Source organism: Myotis yumanensis, unplaced genomic scaffold, assembly GCF_028538775.1.
Source record: "Myotis yumanensis isolate MYYU_CA2020_CCGP unplaced genomic scaffold, mMyoYum1.0.hap1 SCAF_9, whole genome shotgun sequence".
Lineage (NCBI taxonomy): Eukaryota > Metazoa > Chordata > Mammalia > Chiroptera > Vespertilionidae > Myotis > Myotis yumanensis.
The window spans coordinates 33,454,534-33,474,511 of NW_027223760.1; the positions used below are offsets into that span (position 1 = coordinate 33,454,534).

A 19,978-nucleotide genomic window follows, 5' to 3' on the forward strand; every position below is an offset into this window, starting at 1 on the left:
TTTGTTTCTTACCTGGCAACACTACTTGGTTACTGATTTTCTCTGACTCTGTTACTGCCTACTGCCTCTATTCTTGGCCTTTCTCTGTCAGTCTCCCTCCTTTCACAATTCCAAAAGGTTATCTAGGATCTACAATAAAGTCATACACGTGCATAAAACATTTAAAATAAGGACAAAGTGTCAAGAGCCATACTTTGAAAGAAGAAGATAATAAGTACCAGATTAAGATAGTGCAGGCATCTGGATGTTTGCTCTAGGGCAGGGTTTCTTGATCAGGAGCTGAAGTCCAGCTGAATATAGTGATTATAAAATATATTAAACCTACCATATCAGTCACCTTTCACTTAGAGAATGAATGAAAGCAAAATGCAGCCTCTGAGTGAAGTCCACTGAAATGGCAGAGCTGTGTTAGACACAAAGGACACTTGCTGCAGGTGATGTGTGGGCACATGGCACTCTCTCATTTGTCTCTGTAGCCATCCTGTTGTCAGTGGGCTGGGACAGTCTGTGCTGTGCTTGAGAGTTGATGTTTTGGCTTATCTAAAATAAAGATTCTAACAGCAAAAGACATTTTCTATCTTTTCCCTATAACACTTCTGGAGGCTAGATGTCCAAAATCAAGGTGTGGGTAGGGTTGGTTCCTTTTGAGGGCTCTGAGAAAGAATATGTTCCTTGGCTCTCTCTTAGCTGCTGGTGATGACTGTCAGTTCTTGACATTCCTTGGCTTATAGCTGCATTACTCCAATGTCTGCCTCCATTGTTACATGGCATTCTCTCTCTCTCTCTCTCTCTCTCTCTCTCTCTCTCTCTCTCTCTCTCTCTCTCTCTTTTTCTCTGAAAATACAACCAAATTTCCCATTTTTAAGGGCACTGGTCATATTGGATTAGGGGCCTACTCTTTTCCTGTATGATCTCATATTAACTGATTACATCTGCAACAATCCTATTTGCAATAAGGTCACATTCTCAGGTACTGACTATTAGGACTTCAACATTTCTTTTCTGGGGATACAATTCAGCCCATAACACGGACGAAGTCACAGAGATGGGAAGTATGGAAACTGTTACAACTTGAGCCTTTGGTATGGACTGAAATGTCATATGTGCTGAGTCAGAGAGAACTAAAGCAGCAAAGAGAGAACAAACAGATTAGGGATAAACCATAGGATTAGATGGGCTGGGCCTCTGAGGAAGCTGGAAGTTAAGGTTGATAAGGCAAACAGAGTCAGATAAATTGGAGTAGAGAAAATGACTATGAACTGCAGATTGGAGCAGAGTGATGGGACAAAATGAGTTAGGAAGCCCAGAGGCTGTGTTGAAGGCAAGAGAGATCTAATCTGATAGACAGTTAATAATCAGGAAATCCCCAGGACAGGATAAAGCAGTGCCTAGACCAGCTATTCAGGCACAGAAGGGCAGCAAGCCTGCTATGGTAGCTGTCATCCTGGTTAGACCAGTTTACTTTACCAAGACTACTGTGGTGTTCACTCCCCTTCCTTCACCTGGCATCTTAACCTGACCTTCTCTTGGATTAGTGTAGAGACTTGCCTGCTTGGAGTAGGAGAAATGAGACTGAATATAAAAGATGGATTTAGAATTTGGAAGACCTTCAGAGTCAGGTATCAGAGGTTGGTTTTTCATACACAGCAGCTTGGAGCAGCCATTAGAGGCTGAGTGGAATCACTTAATGAGAAACAAGGAGAGACTAAAAGGCTTAGAAACAAAGGAAAAAGAAGATACAAAGGAGAAAGAAAAACAAAAACAAAACCACTTCAGTATGGGGCCAAATGCCACAAAGTTTAATATTTGGGGTTATAGCTATGTTCACTTAAACTATCTATCTATCTATATATATAAAAGGCTAATATGCAAAGTGTCCCCTCGGGAGTTCGACCGGAAGAATGGGAGTTCAATCGCTCACTATGACATGCAATGATTACCAGGGGGCGGCACAGAATATGGCGGGTGGTCAGCAGTTGCGGCAGGGTACTGAGGGAGTGATGGAAGGAGGAGGCAGGGAGGTGGGGAGGGGGGAACCTGTTTGATCCTGATTGCCGGCCAGGCTTAAGGACCCTACGCATGCACGAATTTCATGAACCAGGCCTCTAGTATATATATATATATTTCTTGTCATAGATTCTAGTAGAGGAGATAAGCTAAGTAAGTAAATGACTGGGAAATGAAACAAAAATTCATACGACCTGAGAAAAAAATACTCTTGGGATCAGAAAACAGAAGAGATTATTATCAAGGGGAAGGTAAAAGCCTGGAATTAGATATGCATAGGATTTTGACAGAGATGGGAGGGATGTTAAGTGATTTCAAGATATAAGAGATGATGTAAATTGAGTGACAGAAGAGGAAATTGTGGGGCATATATATGACACAGTGAATGGTCCCATGTGACCAAGATATAGGGTGGATAGCAGAGAGAAGCTAATGTTTAAGACTGAAAGGTAGATTGGAGCTTGATGATAGAGGTCCTTTATTTTTATTTTTTGTTAATTCTCACCTGAGGATATTTTTTTCCATTGATTTTTTTTTTTAGAGAGAGTTGATGAGAGAGAGAGAGAGAGAGAGAGAGAGAGAGAAACAGAGAGAGAGAGAGAGAGAGAGAGAGATGATAGAGGTCCTTTGACGTGCTGCTTTGTCAGTAGGAATGGGAAGTTGTGGTCCAGGCATGTTGTACCTAAACAGGATGTTTGACACACTAGGTTCGCAGCAAGTTGATCCATCTCCATTTACTTGCTTCTGTCACTGTGTGTTAGGAAACAGGTTGCTCAGAAACCCGCCTAGAGGACCAATGCATCCTAAGTCTGTTCCCTCTCCTTCCCCGCCCCATCTTGTTCCTGGCTATTGGTAAACTTCAGATGTCTTTGCTGCTTCAGTAATGTTTCTTTGGTGTTTTATTATAAGAGTTTTTAATAAATGCTGTGAGGTATTGACCTCCTCACCAAATCTGCTCTCCCTTCTCACCTATGAGATTTCGGTTAGTAGTTCTATTGTGCTTCTAGTCTCTGGGGCAGAAACAGAAGAACTTTTGCCTGGCTCTCTCCTTTATCCCTTTGACCAGTGTTTCATGTATTTTAGTTAGTTTAGAACATTTTTCTTAACAATGTTGTCCAGAACAAGCACTTGACTTCCATTTTCACTGCGATCACACTAGGCCATTGTGACCATATGCTTGGATTGTTCCAGTAGCCTCCCAGCCTCTCTTCTGAATCCCATTTATCCCCATTTAATTCCATTATATGCCTGATTGAAACTGCTGTCTTGAATGTCTTACTTTTTTTATATTTCTACCTAATTTGAGCACCTGTTCTCTATTGGGTCACATTCAAACACTTCATTGTGTTGTCTAAGACAGGTGCTAGGAGACTGGGCCTGAGTGAGTCACCAGCATTAGCCATCACTCCATAGAAACATAATTTATGAACACCATACCTTGAAGCAAGATGGATGATCGAAAAAGAACTGAAGTATGGGTAGCTTAAACCTGAACAGGAGAAGAAATTCTCAGCTCAATTATAGCTGCTGATAGTGCCCAAGTCTTTACATGAGAGTCATTTTTAGGGCAACACCCTTTCTTTGTAGGATACCAGCCACTACTGTTCTCTCTCTCTCTCTCTCTCTCTCTCTCTCTCTCCTTTCCCTCCCCCCCCTTCCTCTTTCTCCTAAACTGAGGTACAACTGACAGAACATTAAATTAGGTTCAAGTGTACAAAGTGATGATTTAAATATTTGTATATATGGCAAAATGATCAACACACTAAGTCTAGTTAACATCTGCCACCATACATAGTTACAAAATTTGTTTTTTGCTGTGATGAGATCTACTTTTAAGATCTACTTTTAAGATCTACTTTCAAATATGCAATACATAATTTTATAACTATAGTCACCATGCTGTATATTACATCCCTATGACTTATTTTATTTTATTTTTTTATTTTTTATTTTTTTTTATTCTTTTAAAATATATTATAATAAGTATTACAAAGGGTATTACATATGTGTCCTTCCCCCACCCCCCACCCTTGACAATCCCCTGGCCTCCCTTACCCCCCAGTGTCTTATGTCCATTAGTTATGCTTATATGCATGCGTACAAGTCCTTCGGTTGATCTCTTACTCCCCTCCCTTCTGCCCCCCAACTCTCTCTGGCCTTCCCGCTGCAGTTTGGCAATCTGTTTGAGGCAGCTCTGCCTCTGAATCTATTATTGTTCAAAAGTTTGTAATGGTCTTTATTATCCATGAATGAGTGAGATCATGTGGTAATTTTCCTTCATTGACTGGCTTATTTCACTTAGCATAATGCTCTCCAGTTCCATCCATGCTGTTGCAAATGGTAAGAGTTCCTTCTTTTTTACAGCAGCATAGTATTCCATTGTGTAGATGTATCAGAGTTTTCTAATCCATTCATCTGCTGATGGGCACTTAGGCTGTTTCCAGATCTTAGCTATGGTGAATTGTGCTGCTATGAACATATGGGTGCACATATCCTTTCTGATTGGTGTTTCTGGTTTCTTGGGATATATTCCTAGAAGTGGGATCACAGGGTCAAATGGGAGTTCCATTTCCAGCTTTTTGAGGAAACGCCATACTGTCTTCCATAGTGGCTGCACCAGTCTGCATTCCCACCAGCAGTGCACAAGTGTTCCTTTTTCTCCACATCCTCTCCAGCACTTGTCATTTGTTGATTTGTTGATGATAGCCATTCTGACAGGTGTGAGATGGTACCTCATTGTTGTTTTGATTTGCATCTCTCGGATGATTAGTGACTTTGAGCATGTTTTCATATGTCTCTTGGCTTTCTGAATGTCCTCTTTTGAGAGGTGTCTATTTAGATCCTTTGCCCATTTTTTGATTGGATTGTTTATCTTCTTTTTGTTAAGTTGTATGAGTTCCCTATAAATTTTGGAGATTAAGCCCTTATCAGATATGACGTTGGCAAATATGTTTTCCCACACAGTGGGTTTTCTTGTTGTTCTGTTGATGGTTTCTTTTGCTGTGCAGAAGCTTTTTATTTTGATGTAGTCCCATTTGTTCATTTTCTCTTTAGTTTCAACTGCCCTAGGAGCTGTATCAGTGAAGAAATTGCTTTGGCATATGTCTGAGATTTTGTTGCCTTTGTATTCTTCTAGAATTTTTATGGTTTCCTGTCGTACATTTAAGTCCTTTATCCATTTTGAGTTTATTCTTGTGTATGGTGTAAGTTGGTGGTCTAGTTTCATTTTCTTGCATATATCTGTCCAATTTTCCCAACACCATTTATTGAAGAGGCTATCTTGGCTCCATTGTATGTTCTTGCCTCCTTTGTCAAATATTAATTGAGCATATTGGGTTGGGCTAATTTCTGGACTCTCTATTCTGTTCCACTGATCTATATGTCTGTTCTTGTGCCAGTACCAGGCAGTTTTGAGAACAGTGGTTTTGTAATACAGCTTGATATCTGGCATTGAGATCCCACCTACTTTGTTCTTTCTCAGGATTGCCGCAGCTATTCGGGGTCTTTTTTTATCCCAGATGAATTTTTGGAGAGTTCGCTCTAGATCTTTGAAGAAGGCCATTGGTATTTTAATGGGAAGTGCATTGAATTTATAGATTGCTTTGGGTAGTATGGACATTTTGATGATGTTGATTCTACCAATCCAAGAACATGGTATGTTCCTCCATCTATTTATGTCTTCCTCTATCTCTTTTTTCAACATCCTGTAGTTTTCTGAGTAGGGGTCTTTTACCTCTTTAGTTAAGTTGATTCCTAGGTATATTAATTTTTTTGGTGCGATGGTAAATGGGATTGTTTTTATAATCTCTCTTTCTGAAAGTTCACTATTGGTGTAAAGAAATGCCTCAGATTTCTTGGGGTTAATTTTGTATCCTGCTACATTGCCAAATTCATGTATTAAGTCTAGTAGTTTTTTGATGGAGTCTCTAGGGTTTTGTATGTATAATATCATATCGTCTGCAAATAAGGACAGTTTTACTTCCTCTTTTCCAATTTGGATGCCTTTTATTTCTTCTTCTTGTCTAATTGCAATGGCTAATACTTCCAGGACTATGTTGAACAGGAGTGGTGAGAGTGGGCATCCCTGTCTTGTTCCTGTTCTTAGGGGAAATGGTGTTAGTTTATGTCCATTTAGTATGATGTTGGCCGTGGGCCTGTCATATATGGCTTTTATTATGTTGAGGTATGATCCTTCTATTCCCACCTTGCTGAGAGTTTTTATCAGAAATGGGTGTTGGATTTTGTCGAATGCTTTTTCTGCATCAATTGATATGACCATGTGGTTTTTTTCTTTCAATTTGTTTATGTGATGTATTACGTTTATTGATTTACGGATGTTGTACCATCCTTGCATTCCTGGGATAAATCCTACTTGGTCATGGTGTATGATCCTTCTGATGTACTGTTGGATCCGATTTGCTAAGATTTTGTTGAGGATTTTGGCATCTATGTTCATGAGGGATATTGGCCTGTAATTCTCTTTCATTGTGTTGTCTTTACCTGGTTTTGGTATTAGGGTGATGCTGGCTTCACAGAATGAGTTTGGGAGTGTTCCTTCCTCTTGAATTTTTTGTAGTAGTCTGAGGAGGATAGGTTTTAGTTCTTCCTTGAAAGTTTGGTAAAACTCCCCTGAGAAGCCATCTGGTCCTGGGCTTTTGTTTGCTGGGAGCTTTTTGATGACTGCTTCAATTTCTTCCATAGTTATTGGCCTATTGAGATTTTTAGATTCTTCCTGATTGAGTTTTGGAATGTTGTATTTTTCTAGGAATTTGTCCATTTCCTCCAGGTTGTCTAGTTTGTTGGAGTAGAGTTGTCCGTAGTATTGTTTAACAATCATTTGTATTTCTGTGGGGTCTGTTGTTATTTCGCCTCTATCGTTTCTGATTTGGTTTATTTGGGACCTCTCTCTTTGCTTCTTGGTGATCCTGGCTAGAGGTTTGTCAATCTTGTTTATCCTTTCAAAGAACCAGCTCTTGGTTTCATTGATTTTCTGTATTGTTTTTTTTGGTCTCTATGTCATTTATTTCTGCTCTAATCTTTATTATCTCCTTCCTTCTGCTCACTCTGGGGTTTTCTTGTTGCTCTCTTTCTAATTCTTTGAGTTGAAGAGTTAGATGATTTACTACCATTTTTTCTTGTTTTTTGAGATAGGCCTGCAGAGCTATAAACTTCCCTCTCAGGACTGCTTTCATTGTGTCCCATAGGTTTTGGATTGTTGTGTTTTCATTGTCATTAGTGTCCAGGATGTTTTTAATTTCTTCTTTGATGTCATTGGTAACCCAATCAATATTTAATAACATGCTATTCAGCTTCCAAGTGTTTGAGTATTTTGGGTTGTTTTTATTGTAGTTTATTTCTAACATTATGCCATCGTGGTCTGAGAAGAAGCTTTTTATGATTTCAATCTTCTTGAATTTGTGGAGACTTTGCTTGTGACCCAATATGTGGTCTATTTTTGAATATGTCCCATGAGCACCTGAGAGGAATGTATATTCCGCAGCTTTGGGGTGAAGTGTTCTGAAGATGTCAATTAAGTCCATCTGATCTAGTGAGTCATTTAGGATTGCTGTTTCTTTGCTGATTGTTTGTCTAGCGGACTTATCCAGTGATGTCAGTGGTGTATTAAAGTCCCCTACTATGATTATATTGTTGTCAATCTCTCCTTTGATATCTTCCAGGAGTTTTTTTATGAATTTGGGTGCTCCTGCATTGGGTGCATATATGTTTACCAGGGTTATATCTTCTTGTTGTATTGATCCCTTTAGTATTATGAAGTGGCCTTCCTTATCTCTGGTTATGGCCTTCACTTTGAGATGTATTTTGTCCGATATAAGTATTGCTACCCCAGCTTTCTTTTCCTTTCCATTTGCGTGAAAGATATTTTTCCATCCCTTCACTTTCAGTCTGTGTGAGTCCCTTCTAATGAGGTGGGTCTCTTGTAGACAGCAGATGTATGGGTCATGTTTTTTTATCCATTCAGCCACTCGATGTCTTTTGGTTGGAGCATTTAGTCCATTTACGTTTAAAGTTATTATTGAAAGGTACTTGTTTGTAGCCATTTCTTTTTTGTGTGTGTGGCTGTTTGCTTTCTGAGCTTGTTATTTCTTCTTTTTACACCAGTCCCTTTAGCATTTCTTGCATGGCTGGCTTGGTGGTGATAAACTCCCTTAGCCTTTTTTTGTCTGTGAAGCTTCTTATTTCCCCTTCAATTTTGAATGATAGCCTTGCTGGATAGAGTATTCTTGGATTCAGTCCTTTGCTTTGCATCACTTTGTAGATTTCTGTCCATTCTTTTCTGGCCTGATGTGTTTCTGTTGAGAAATCATTTGATAATCTAATGGGAGATCCCTTGTATGTAACTTTCCGTCTTTCTCTTGCAGCCTGTAAGATTCGCTCTTTGTCCTGAACATTTGCCATGGTAATTATGATGTGTCTTGGTGTGGGTCTTTATGGGTTCACCTTTTGGGGACTCTCTGGGCTTGTGTGACTTTTTTCTTCCCCACCTCAGGGAAGTTTTCTGATATTATTTCTTCGAATAGGTTTTCTAATCCATGTTCATCTTTCTGTTGTTCTGGCACCCCTATTATTCGTATGTTGTTTCGTTTCATGTTGTCCCAAAGCTCCCTTAGGCTCTCCTCCTGTCTTTTAATTTTTTTCTCCATTTGCAGTACAGTTTGAGTGTGTTTTGCCTCCTTGTCTTCTAATTCACTAATTCGGTCCTCCGCTTCTCCCAGTCTTCTGTTGATACTTTCAATGGTGTTTTTTATTGCAGCTATATCGCTCTTCATTTCTTCTTGGGTCTTGCAAAAGTTATTGATCTTTTCATCTGTTTCTTCTTGCTTCTTGCATAAGTAGTTGATTTTTTCATCTGTTTCTTCTTGCTTCTTGCATAAGTAGTTGATTTTTTCATCTGTTTCTTCTTGCTTCTTGCACATCTGGTGCATGTACTCTAGGACCCTTATTCAGAATTCTTTTTCCGTCATGTTGCATATCTCTGTCTCACTTAGCTGCTTTTCTGGTGAGTCCTCCTTTTCTTTCCTTTGGGGGTTTCTTTGTCTACCCATGTTTGATCTCACTGACATATCTAGTTGTTGAGTCGTTCAGTGGCTGCTCCCTGGGTGACAGTGGTTGCTCCCTGGGTGGCAGTGGCTCCTCGGGCTGTGGTTGCTCCTTGGGTGGTTGTGGTAGCAGCGGCTCCTCTGTTGATAGCAGGGCCTCTGGTGGGTGCTGTTCACAGCTGTGGTGGCTCTTCTAGCTAGTGGAGGGAGGCTTCACACACAGCAACTGTTCCCCAGACAGAGCGTATGGTGATCAGGAGGGCGCTGTTGCTTGAATATTTTCGTGGAGGGAAGCAGGTCTTTTCTGAGTTCATGTAGTCGCGCTGCTTGAGAGCCGTTGCCTCCGGGTTAGTAGCTGATCTCTGGATGCGGATAACAGCTTCTCAAGATGGCGCGGTCTCGCCTCGCTGCTGAGCTGGCGCCCAGGGGGAGGTTTCAGCCTCAATCTCTAACCATCCCCATTTTCTAGGAGTTCTCTGTCTTTCCTGGCTGCAGACTGTCTCTCAGCTGAATCTCCTCTGCTTGTTCAGGCTGTCTGCAACCCGTTTCAGCTGCTCGCCCTTATCTGCTCCGGGACAAAGCACCAACACATCCGTCTAAGCCTCCGCCATTTTCTCGGGGCCAAGATAACATTCCGACTTTTTTTATTTTATAACTTGAAATTTGTACCTTTTGAACCAATTCATGATTCCTCCTCTTCTATATGACATCTAAATTTTATAAATATCTTGTGTATCCACACTCAGTCCTTCAATGATTTCATCCAGTGTCATGTTTATCAATGGTAACCCCTGTGTGCCTACATATCAGAGGAATGCCTCTACCCTAAATCACTTTCCTGAATTCCACATTTATCTACGCAACTGCCAATTCAGCATCTCCACTTGAATGTCTGATAAGTACCTCAAAACAAACATGTCAAAATTGAACTTTTGATCTCCCACACTTGTGCACATACTGAAACCTGCTCTTCCTGTAGCCTCACCCATCTTTATAGTGGCAACTGTTAACCTTTTGCCCTTGCATTCAGAAAAGAATTACAAAACTATGAAGAAAATAAAGGATCCTATGTAATAAAAGCGTAATATGCTAAGTGTCCAACTGTTCATTTGATAGTTCGTTCGACTGTTCCACCAGTCGCTATGATGCACAATGACCACCAGGGGGCAGACGCTCCAACCGGTAGGTTAGCCTGCTGCTGGGGTTGGCTGATTGGAACTGGGTGAGACTGGGTGAGACGGGCAGCACATACCCTGGAGCCCTCCTGCATTACCTTCCTGGCCCCGATTGGGACTGGGCGAAATGGCCCGAATCGGCCCAAATCGCCGGCCAGGCCAAGGGACCCCACCGGTGCATGGATTCGTGCACTGGGCCTCTAGTATAATATAAAATAGTAATTAACTCTATAACTTTTCTTGGATTTCTATCTAGATATTATGTCTGAAAATAATGATAATTTGGTTTCATATTTTCAGTCTTATAAAAAGTTTTCTTTCTTGTCCTATTGTATTGTTAGGACCTCTAATATAGTTTTAGTTACAGGAATTCATAAACACAGGTCACCTAGGTTTTTTTCTTCTTCTGATTTTAAAGGGAATGTTTCTAACATTTCACCATTTGGTAGATACTCACTAGTCAACTAAGGAAGTTACTGTTTGTTCCCAATTTGCTAAGAATTTCATCATGAACAACTGATGCATTTAAATGATTATATGGTTTACTTCCTTTAATTAGTTATTGTGAGGGACACACAAGTGGAATTTTTTAATATTAAAGGATCCTTGTATCTCTGGAAAGAATACTACTCTGTCAGTGTTGACTATGTTCTGATTGCTGAAAAAGCTGTGTCTTTTTTTCTAAGCTTTTGCATTTATGTTCATGGATTAGACTGGGCTCTAGTTTTCCTTTTTCTTTCATGCCTGACTTTGGCATACAATACTTGTTTGTTTCTTCTCTACTCCTTTAAGTGTAAGAAGCACTGGGGTTGGAGGAGCCTAGGACATGGGTAGAGCAGAGCTTGATTACATCTTAAACTGTCTTCAGGATCTGGCTTCCACCTGTGAGAGCAACTCAGTTCCTCTCTTTGTGTTTGTGCAGGAGCCTATATGTCCATTATGTGAAAAGTAAAATATCTTTACTTTTTGTCTACTTTATCAGCTACTAAGGGAGCTCTTTAAAAATGTCTTATCATGAGAGCGTTGGCCTGCGGACTGAAAGGTCCCGGGTTCGATTCCGGTCAAGGGCATGTACCTGGGTTGTGGGCACATCCCCAGTAGGAGATGTGCAGGAGGCAGCTAATCGATGTTTCTCTCTCATCAATATTTCTAACTCTCTATCTCTCTCCCTTCCTCTCTGTAAAAAATCAATAAAATATATTTTTAAAAAAATGTCTTATCATGTATACCATCTTTTTCAATTGTACCTTGTCAGTCTTTAAAACTTTTCTGTAAGTGCTCGCTTTGGCAGAACAGATACTAAAATTGGAACAATACAGAGAAGATTAGCATGGTCCTTGCACAAGGATGACATGCAAATTCGTGAAGCGTTCCATATTTTTTAAAAAAATTTTTTCCCGTAAATATTTTGAGTCCTTATTATTATTTACATATCAGATTTCCTGGTGAATTGAACCTTTTACCATTGTGTAGTGTCTCAATGTCTCTTTAATAATGAATTTTTACTTCAAGTCTATTTGTCTGATATTACCCTAGTTATACTAGCCTTTGTTTAGCATTCTTCTCACATATCTGTTTAACCAAACAATTTTACTCTTAGTGCTTTGGTGAGCTTAAATGTTGAGTGTGCCTCCTTACAGCAACTTAGCTAAATTTAAATGCAATCAGACATTTTTATCTTTAAAGTATTTATCTTTTAAATTAAGTATTTAAGACAGGATAATTGAAATATATTTTTTTCTAGGTCTTATTTTGTGTTTTCCATTTTTTTCTTTTTCTTTTTTTAATCTACTGCTCCCTACTTCCTACCCTCATATACATCTTTTCTTGTCTTACATTTAAATTTTTCTCTCAAATTTTAATTCTCACGTCCCACTTAAAGGGGCATATTTGTGGCTTGGGTCTCCTTCTTCTGTGTGCCTTCTGTCCAATTCAGGTTGTCATGTTTTAGAGCTTCTCTCTACAAGTATTTTCCTGGGTTTCACATACTGTTTACTCTTGTGTTTATATAAGATATGCTCTGCTTCTCTTCCCACTTCTCCTCGTAGCTGCTCAGCTCCACTATGGGACCTGGGTATTCAAGTTGGCCACTCTTTGGTCTTTGCCCTTTCCACTTTAATGAAGAAATCGTTGAGCTCTGGGGAGCATACAGGAACCATTGTGTTCAGCACCTCTTTCAACACCTTCTCTTTTCCTGTTATACTGAAGTTTCACCTGAGTGGGGTTTTAAAGAAAAAAGCAAAAACTGCTAGTTGAAGTTGAGTTCACAGTGACACCTGACCCCACAGCAATATAGACCACAGATGGGCATCGTTTTTCCATCCTTAATATGGCTATTGGCATAAAGATTAACATTTGATTACACTAAGTGTTTATATAGCTAAGCTATATCTTCCTGAAAATGTGTTCAGCAGATACTCACCCCAGGCCATAGAAAAATAGGAAATGGACAGAAGAGAATGAAGGTTTGGTCCTAGTCTTCTCAATAGCTAACTGAGTCTCCTCTGGCAGGTCACGTCACGTCTGTGAACCTCTCCCTTGGGGGCCTCAGGTTCTTCATCTGTAAAATAATGTAGCAGGATGTATTTGTATTCATTATCTATTGCTGTTAGACAAATGGTCCCAAAACTTAATGGCCTAACACAACCAACATTATTTTCTCACAGTTTCTGTGGTCAGAAATCTGGCCTTTGTCCAGCTGGGTGCTTTTGGCTCAAAGTCTTTTAGAAGACTGCCGTCATGGTGTTGGCTGTGATTGTGGGGTGATCCTTCTCAAGCTCATTTATGTGACTGTTGGCCACTTTTCTGTGCTCTAATGTACTCTGTTGTTTTTGCCACATTCTATATACAAGTCACTTGGTCTAGCCACAGTCAAGATGAGAGGTTTCGCCAGAACTGGTTTGGCTCAGTGGATAGAGCGTCGGCCTGCGGACTTAAGGGTCCCGGGTTCGATTCTGGTCAAGGGCATGTACCTTGGTTGTGGGCACATCCCCAGTGGGGGGGCGTGCAGGAGGCAGCTGATCGATGTTTCTCTCTCATCGATATTTCTGGCTCTCTATCCCTCTCCCTTCCTCTCTGTAAAAAATCAATAATAATAATAAAAAAAAGATGAGAGGTTTCTTTGTACTTTTCCCTATGTAACCTAGTTTCTTCTCCAAAATTAGTTGAGATGAGAAAGGGATTGTGTTCATTTTAGTCTCCACTTGATTCAGTCATTAACTGTGGTATAAGGCAGGAAACTTTCTTAAATAAGAATTGGAATCTATTCGGGTTTCAAGGAACAATTATTCTCTGCCTTGGGATGAGTGGAGAGACTAACTAACTAAATAAATGTCACATATATAACCTCACACATTTAAAAGTGAAAGCAAAATTGATCTTAAAGCTTTTGAATAAAGTTGATTGTCAAGGCTTTGTTTTTTAAAGACCAAACCTATGTATATGAAACTCCAATGGAAAGTTTGGGTTATTGTGATGTACCTATATTGTAGTTTAGAATATTTAAATTTATCAGTTTCATTGTGATGGCAGATGTGGACTGCGTTGTGGTCCCTATATTGTTATATAATAGCAGTAACTAGGAAGAACATTTGAAGGAAAGATTGGTTTTGAGTACAAGTTCTGCATGGCCTGGGACATAACACAGTTTCTCTAAATATCAGGTCCCTTATTTGTAAAATGAAGTGAATGGTATCACAAGTACAAATTGTCTTTGTAAATGACCGTTCTAGTAACAAATGGAGTTACTGTGACTAAATCTCTTATTGCAGGCCACCTGTGAACAGCGTGGCTGCTGCTGGAATCCCCAGGGACCCATCAGTGTGCCCTGGTGCTACTATTCTAAGAGTCATGGCTACCAGGTGGAGGGTGACCTTGTAAAGACAAATGCAGGTAAGCCAGACCAGGAGGCGGGAGCTCCAGACTCTCTGGAAACTGGCTCTGTTGGCTCCAGAGGAGAGCCTCGGCAAGATGCAGTTAGCTCTGCAGGGCCACACTCATGCATGTGACTGAAGGTGGGCGCTGCTCTTAAACAAGGACTAGAATTTATTTTGGCATCAAGGAAAAATCACTCTGTCTTGGGACTTCAGAGACATACTCTGTTTCCGACTCTCCCCTCATGTAACTTCTTCGTAAACATCATCACTTCTTTGGTCCCTGTTTCTAACATTTAAAGAGAGGGATTTGAACTCAGTAATCTGAGACTACTTTGATTTTAATGATGTGAAAGTAATTCCAATTTTTTCAACATATTTGGAAAGTTAGCCAATATCAGTGTGCATGGACTAAATATCCCCTCTTTTCCCTCCCACCCTAAAATATAGAGCACACTGATGACCAGCCAGGGAGACTACTTTGGGGAGATTCTTAGCATGAAGGAAGGAGCATGTTCCCTAGCCAGACACTCTTGGCCTGTCAGGCTTTTCTAAGGTCTCCACTCTCATCTGGCTTAGGTAACTAGGGAGATGGCATCAATGTACATGATCACTTGTAATGGAACAGGAGAATAACCAAGGAGGAATATTGTATACATACAGATTGTGGGCTGGTAGAATGAGAGTTAGGCCTTTTGGGGGAGGTTTCCAATCAAATTTTGCAGAAGTGAGGCATGGTTTTTGGATAAGGTAATGACGGTACCTAGCTTCAGATTGTATGAGCACATGATGGGGAAATAAAGGCTTTTCACCAGGCTTTTTGACATAAATGTTAATTTTTATGTCTATTTTTGTAAATGTGCACAGCCAGCTTTATAAACCTTTTTCTTCTCTATATTAGGATTCACAGCCCAGTTGAAAAGGATGCCTTCTCCATCCCTGTTTGGAAATGATGTCAACAATGTCCTTCTCACAGCGGAATATCAGACAGCCAATCGTTTCCACTTTAAGGTTGTGGTTTGTTTATTTTTAAAAATAATCTGTTTTGAGAGGTTCTTATTTCCTACCCATGACTGCAGTTACTACAAAATGGAAAATTTTGCTAATGGAGGTATTTTTCCTCTACTGTCATTATTCATACTTAGCACCTGTATGTCAAAGGCATCTATAACCTTCCTTCAGTGATATAACTACATACTAGTATATACATTAGAGTTTACTGGTGAACTTTGTTTTTCATTTGTTTGCCCTTAATACCATGTGAAATGTAGTAGGGAGGGAAAAACATTATCACTTCTTTGAAAATTCTAGAGATAGTCCATCTCTTCAGAGTTGGAGTGTATATTTCTACCTAAGGACTAGCTTAGGCCCAAGTATTCAACATCAGAATTTGATGATATAATGTGTACATGCACCTTGGACATAATACCATTTGGATCAGTGCCTGAGTTCCAGTACCATGAGCACAGATAGTGGGAAGCACTGGTGTGGTAGGGATGCTTCTATTTTGAGAATACAGACAAGTTTTTATTTTGGCTTTCTTTTCCTTCATCTCTCTGGATAGTTAACTGACCAAAAGAGTGACAGATATGAAGTGCCGCATGAACATGTCCAAGCCTTCAAAGGAAATGCTGCTTCTTCACCGACCTATGACGTTAAGGTCTCCAAACAGCCATTTAGCATCAAAGTGATCAGAAAAAGCAACAATTTAATCCTGTAAGTTTGGAAAACCTATCTGGGGAACAGAGAAGGAAGGGGAAGGGAGCTTTGCAAGCCTGAGGAAGGATTCATTTCAATATTTTCAAAGGTTGTAAGCATCCTGTTGGAGGCCAGACTCTCCACCTCCAAATGAATACACTTTTTCTTTGCCTACCTTCCTCTTTCCCCATCCCTCTTTTTTTTTTTTTGTCATTACTAAGCATTTATTGTAGACCAGTCACTAGGCTGTGTCCTTTTTCTCCCACCCTCCCTTTTTCCCTTCCATTTATCTAGTCATGTTCATCCACTAGTAACTGTTTGTGGAACATCTACTATAATTCAGATCATGTGGTAGAGTGTCTATGGGACAAATCTAAGAAATGTACCACATGGTACCTGCCCCCAGGAAGTCCTGATCTCTAGGTGTCCAAGGAAAAATGTCACAGGAAGACAAATGGGGCCTGTTAGGTAGGGGGTATTGAGTCATTGACATGGACCACTTTTCTAATCAGTTGTGTTCTCTCCACCCCACTTGCCCACCTGTCCCTGTGTTTTCTGTCTGTGTCTAGGTTTGACTCAAGCATTGGGCCTCTCCTGTTTGCTGATCAGTTCCTGCAGCTCTCCATCCGACTGCCCAGTGCCAACGTGTATGGACTGGGAGAACAAGTGCACCGGCAGTACCGCCATGATATGAATTGGAAGACCTGGCCTATATTCGCCAGAGATACAACTCCTAATGGGGTAAGGTTACAGGATGGACCCTCTTCACTGAACATTATAGTCTCATTCTTAAAGGTCACCCTCCAGCGTGCAGTGTAATAGTTAAGTATAAGATGCTAGGATGAGAGGCTGTCTGGGTCTGAATTCTGGCACCGTCAGTCACCAGTTACGTGGCTCTGGGCAAGTTAACTCTTTGTGTCCTCAGTTTTTCATATATAAAATGGGGGCAATATATTTACCATAGGGTTGTGATGGAAATTAATTGAATTGCTATATAGTCTCTAGAAGAGTGTCTGCTACATAGAAAGTTAATGACAACTACTTTTCTTTATATCTTCTTTTTGAACTAGTTCTAGAGAAAACATTTACTAATATTGACTCTGCACAATATTATGATCTCTATATTTTAGAGATAAATCACCAACTTTATAAATCACCTTTATAAATCACCAACTTTCCATGTTTGTCAGCAAAACAGGATAAAATATCAACTAAAATGTTATATTAATCATTCTTTGTGTGAAGAATGTTTGGGGCAGTGAAAGAGTCAAATTTTATTGTTATAGTTATTTTGTTGTTATTGTTGTTGATTTCTTTTATTATGTCTTTTGTTTTTTTGTTTTGACAAATCAGAGGTATTTTCTAGGCTCAGCAATACAGGTCTTGTTCAGCTACTTTCCTGACTAAGTGGAATTAGTGGCTGGATGAAAAGAGATTATAGAATAATTTATTGATTATTTTTATACATTATTACTATTTACCAAAAGAACTTTGAAAAAATAAGTATAATTTACTCCATTTAACAGACGAGGAAACGGGGACTCAGAAAAGCCAAATAAACCCCAATGTAAAAAAAAGTTTGTAAGTAATAGCAATAAAATTTAAGTGCTGGAAATGGCTGATGATGGTTCTTTAATAAGGAGCCCCGAATCCTTGCTACTTGAAGTGTCCAGCATGGGCATCACTGTGTGAGAAATGTGGGCTCTCAGTTCCCTCTTCCATCTTCTGACTTAGAATCCACATGTAACTAAGATTCTTATATGATTTGTATGCACACCAAATTCTGAAAAATGCTTACTAGAGCAGTGATTCTCAAACATGACTACACGTTGGAATCACCTGGGGAAATTTAACAGACCATCAGTGCTTGCTTCCATCCTCAGGGATTCTGTTTCAATTGGGCGGGGATACAGCTCAGGTTGAGAATTACTGTACTAGTTGAATGTATGGAAGACCAGCTCAATTTCTAAACTCTACTTTGTCAAGACTAGAAGACCAGGTATCTCAAGAAGAGCTCCATCTAGTTGCACATTAGAAAGGCGCCCGATTCTTATTAAGGCTTAATGGAGCTTTATCAGGTGGGGTTAAGACAGGTAAGGCAAACCTCTTTGAGAGGAGAGCTTTTCAGAACTCCAGATATCACATGCTCTTACATTCCTTTTAGATAAATGGTCATTGGTGGCTTATTCAATAAGCAAACACTTCTTTACTTGGTTAGCATCAACTAAATATCAACCTTATGTTTTCAAAGTTTAGTTATGCCTTCTTTAATCATGAGTTTCCTGTCAGTTACTCACATGATTAACACTGATTTCCTAACACATTTCTGGCCAAGTGGAGTTTAGACTACTAGATTGTAAATTTGTGGTTTTGAATTATCTTCTGCAGGATGGAAATAACTTGTATGGTGCACAGACATTCTTCCTATGCCTTGAGGATGCTAGTGGATCGTCCTTTGGAGTGTTTCTGATGAACAGCAATGCCATGGGTAAAGGACTAAAGGAATAGTCATGAAAAAAGAAAGCATCAGAGGGATCTTCAGTCCCTTTCTTACAGCGTGATGATGAAAGGAATGGAGCCCTTTAGAAATGGCTGAGCCATAGCTTAAGGCCTTGTATGTTGACATATTGCAGTGATGAGTAGGGGTTTCCCTCCTAGCTTATGACCTTTCTGAATGTGTTTGCCTCTGTTGGAATAGTTTCTATTATAGAGTTAAGACAGCAAATTATAACTTACTCAGAGACAGTTTCTACCAATTTGCTGTTTTCCTTCTTTAGACTTCATCCAGAAGAGGGATTGATATAAGCTCAGGTGGGAAATAGCCAGTTACGCTTGGCCTGATGATGAAGTAACTGGGCCTAACCAGGAAGCTACAACTGAGCAGTGAATGTCACATTCAGACACTCCAAGGGAAGAAGATAAAGGAGTGGCAAGGGTCATGTGGAGCAAGATCAGATTAAGACCAAAGAGTGTAACATTATAGGACTCTAGAAAGTAGTTTGAAGATTTTAGATTAGATCGATGATTTTCTTTTTCTGCCTGCAAAAGTAACAATGGATTCTATGGCAATGAACCTATCAGCACAGGAGTAGAGATGTATCAGACTCTCCCAGGGTTGATGGTGGGCATAGGATATTGATCCCAAACCTCTTTTCAACTGAGGATCAATGGACTAGATCCATGATACTCAGAGTGTGGCCCACAGATGGTTCACAAATTGTGTCAGTTCTATAGTAAGATGAGTATAAAAATCAAGAGTAAGCATTGTTGTAGCATCCAAGTGCATGCATAAACCATTTTTTAGTAATTCATTTTCATGTTATTTTATAAAAGTATCAGTTTAAAAAGAATTGGAAATTTAAAAACCAAGATCTGATCCTTCACTACAGATCATTTGAGAATCTCTCCAGGTAATCTAAGATTGTTATAAGATACCTAATAAAATTTTAGATGATTCTGAGATACCTAGTAATCTAAGAATAGACTGAGATAGTACAAGGATTATACAGTGTCAGGTAGTTGAAAGAAACCAGATAATAAGGGAAGGAACACAGGACCCTAGATACTCTGTGTGAGTTGTTCCCATTGCTGCAGAGTACATTTCAGTAGATTTTGAGGTCTTTTATCTCTAAATGCTAAAAAAGATAAAGGGAGACTCACTTCTGGGATTTGTGATTGGTGCTTAGAGGGACTGTGAATTTACAGTATCAGATCTGACTTTGTTTCTAGAATGGCTCTTGCTTAGTGTGAGATTCATTGAGGCTACTGCCTCAGTGGGTTATATTCCTGCAATAATGGTGGATGCAGAGTAGGAACAGCATGTTATATAGTTGTGAATGTCAAAGAAAAAGAGTTTCTCTATTCCCTTAAGTTTAATATTTGGGGGCCTGTGAATGAAGCTGACAAAGGACAGGTTAATAAGAGAAAGGACGGAGTTTATTTACACATGCAACATGCATATGCATAAGCGTGCTCAGTGGAGAGCAGCTCAAGGGAGTGTTACAATTTAGAGCTGAAATATCATCCTAATAGGTAAAGGTGAGGGGGAGAAAGGCACTTATGATAAAAAAAAAAATTACTTCTTAGAGGAGGTGGGAGGGATGAAAAGCACCTATGGGAAAGCAAATGACTTCTCAGGAAGATAAACGAGCCCTTAGGACAGCGGTTC

At 39.7% G+C, this 19,978-nt stretch overlaps 1 protein-coding gene and 1 non-coding gene across 2 annotated transcripts in view; both read left to right on the forward strand.

Moving 5' to 3' along the window:
- Nucleotides 1-19,978, forward strand: part of MGAM (maltase-glucoamylase) — an 84,312-nt gene that overhangs the window by 14,400 nt on the left and 49,934 nt on the right. The window contains exons 4-8 of the mRNA XM_070424051.1: nucleotides 14,011-14,131; nucleotides 15,014-15,123; nucleotides 15,677-15,828; nucleotides 16,380-16,551; nucleotides 18,199-18,298. Of these exons, the coding sequence (XP_070280152.1) occupies nucleotides 14,011-14,131; nucleotides 15,014-15,123; nucleotides 15,677-15,828; nucleotides 16,380-16,551; nucleotides 18,199-18,298 (655 nt within the window). The remainder of the gene's footprint in view (nucleotides 1-14,010; nucleotides 14,132-15,013; nucleotides 15,124-15,676; nucleotides 15,829-16,379; nucleotides 16,552-18,198; nucleotides 18,299-19,978) is intronic.
- On the forward strand, nucleotides 11,516-11,622 carry LOC139017175 (U6 spliceosomal RNA). The gene has a single exon (XR_011472826.1). It is a non-coding gene; the product is annotated as a U6 spliceosomal RNA (small nuclear RNA).